The 2849-nt window shown below is 46.6% G+C and overlaps 1 protein-coding gene across 1 annotated transcript; it reads right to left on the minus strand.

Moving 5' to 3' along the window:
• Positions 1-402: 402 nt before the first annotated feature.
• LOC115077778 (olfactory receptor 6Y1-like) lies at positions 403-1041 on the minus strand. Its single transcript, XM_029580064.1, has one exon. The coding sequence runs from the start codon at positions 1039-1041 to the stop codon at positions 403-405; it is 639 nt and encodes a 212-aa protein (XP_029435924.1).
• Between the last annotated feature and the right edge of the window lie 1808 nt (positions 1042-2849).

Below are 2849 nucleotides of genomic sequence, written 5' to 3' on the forward strand. Positions count from 1 at the left end.
GTTAGGTAGGGGAAGGGAGGGGAAGGTGAGGGGAGGGCAAAGGAAAGTTCCCTCCGAGGCTGCTCCGATTTCGGAGCGGCCTCGGAGGGAACGGGGGTAGGCTGCGCGGCTCGGCGCGCGCCGGCTATACAAAATCCATAGCCTTGCGCGCGCCGATCCAGGATTTTAGCAGATACGCGCGGCTCCGCGCGTATCTACTAAAATCCAGCGTACTTTTGTTTGCGCCTGGAGCGCAAACAAAAGTAGGCTATTCGCGCGCCTTTTAAAATCCGCCCCTAAATTAGGACCCTGGCTAGAACCAAACAATCCCTTAGTTGAAAATAGAGTTTCATATAGCAAGGATTTATATATATATATATATATATATATATATATATATATATATATATATTTAGTCTTTATTTACCGCTTTCTATCTCTGATTTTTCTGAGGGCAATTTTTACTTCCTGATTTCTGAAGCTATAGATAATGGGGTTCAACATTGGAATCAAAGCGGTATATAGCAAGGAAAACAGTTTGTCTAAATCTGGTGAATACATTGAGCTTGGCCTTATATAAGTAGATATAAGAGTCACATAGAATAGAATAACAACTGTGAGGTGGGAGGAGCAGGTGGAGAAGGCCTTGTGTCTCCCTTCTGAAGATCGGATTTTCAGGATGGCCTTGATGATAAATACATAAGATGACAGAGTTAGTATAATAGGAAAGAAGGTAATAAATACACCTTCAGTTAGAATTAAGGTTTCAAGGATGTGAGTATCACTACAGGAGAGTTTTATTATTGCATTGGGGTCACAGAAGAAATGGTTAATCTTTTTAATGCCACAATAGGAGAACTGGGATATGAAAACTTCAACAGGAATTTGTTCCAGAAAGCCAGTTATCCATGAAGCAGCCATCAATAAGATACAGACGCTTTTATTCATTATGAGTGGGTATCGCAAAGGGTTGCAGATTGCCACATAGCGATCATAGGCCATGGCTGTGAGAAGGTGGAATTCTATACCTATGAAACTTATGAAACAGTAAAGCTGTGTCATGCATAGAGAGAAGGAAATAAATGTTTTCTCTTTTAAGAAACTTTCCAGTAGTGTAGAGAGAGTGACTGAGGTGTTACAGATATCCAAGAAGGACAAGTTACTGAGGAAGAAGTACATGGGTTTATGAAGATGCTGGTCATTGCACATCAGAGTTAAAAACCCAAGGTTTCCCAACACAGAGATAAGGAAAACCAGTAAAACCATAACAGAAATGAGGAGCTGCTGGTGAGAATGTTTTGAGAATCCCAGAAGAATGAATCCTGTGTTCAATGTTTTATTCTCCTCACCCATTGATTCAGTGTTCATAATCTGTTGGGAAATAAAGATAGTGATATAAATACAATTGTAACAAAAATATTTTTTACAATTCTCAGGTTGTCTTTTTTGTTAACAATGTTGTAAGCAATTCTTTCATTCAAGAATTAAAGTCACTGACATCAGCACTCAAATTCATATACATGTGTTTCCCTACTATTTGGGGTTATGATCTCTCCTTGTAATTTTTAGGGATGTGCAGGCAAAAAGTTTTCGTTGCGTACGTGATACGTATTCATGGGGGGTCAATTCCGTTTCATGCAGAAGTATGGAGAATTCAATAAGTTGTCGATCTGTAAATACGTTACTACGGCGAGTTAAATTATTGTCCCAGCTAAAATTAAAATTAACTACAACCCCCCACCCTCCTGACCCCTCCAAGAATTACCAAAACTCCCTGGTGGTCCAGCGGGGAGTCAGGAAGCCATCGCTGCACTCATTTGCCAGTTTCATCACGACGCCGATAGCCTGTGTCACAGGGGCTACGGGTGCCATTGGTCAGTCCCTATCACATGGTCACTGGCGCCATCTTGTGCTCCTACCATGTGACAGGGGCTGACCAATGGCACTGGTAGCCCCTGTGACATAGTATGGGCAAAGGCTATCGGCGCCATTTTGAGTCCTGGAGTCGGACGGCAGGTCGCTCCGGGACCCCCGTTGGACCCACAGGGACTTTTGGCCAGCTTGGGGGGGCCTCCTGACCCCCACAAGACTTGCCAAAAGTCCAGCAGGGGTCCGGGAGCGACCTCCTTGCACGCTGGCCGTCCGATCCCAATACATGTGTGTCATAGTGAGGGCAAAGGTGATCGGCGCCATTTTGAGACTCAAAATCGCCATCCGATGCCAATACTCAAAATGGCGCCGATCGCCTTTGCCCTCACTATGACGGTGATCGGCGCTATTTTGAGACTCAAAATCGCCATCCGATCCCAATACTCAAAATGGCGCCGATCGCCGTCATAGTGAGGGCAAAGGCGATCGGCGCCATTTTGAGTATTGGGATCGGACGGCCGGCGTGCAAGGAGGTTGCTCCCGGACCCCCGCTGGACTTTTGGCAAGTCTTGTGGGGGTCAGGAGGCCCCCCCAAACTGTCCAAAGGTCCCTGTGCGTCCAACGGGGGGTCCCAGAGCGACCTGCCATCCGACGCCAGGAATCAAAATGGCGCCGATAGCCTTTGCCCATACTATATCACAGGGGCTACCGGTGCCATTGGTCAGCCCCTGTCACATGGTAGGAGCACAAGATGGCACCGGTGACCATGTGATAGGGACTGACCAATGGCACCGGTAGCCCCTGTGACACAGGCTATCGGCGCCGTGATGAAACCGGCAAACGAGTGCAGCGATAGCTTCCTGACTCCCCGCTGGACCACCAGGGAGTTTTGGTAAGTCTTGGGGGGGTCAGGAGGGTGGGGGGTTTAAATGTTTATTTAGGAGGCCGAATAAAACAGAAATCTGTTTAATACGTGGGGAGTCGAGATGAGTTTCGCCTCC

This window comes from Rhinatrema bivittatum, chromosome 16 (assembly GCF_901001135.1).
Source record: "Rhinatrema bivittatum chromosome 16, aRhiBiv1.1, whole genome shotgun sequence".
NCBI classification, from domain to species: domain Eukaryota; kingdom Metazoa; phylum Chordata; class Amphibia; order Gymnophiona; family Rhinatrematidae; genus Rhinatrema; species Rhinatrema bivittatum.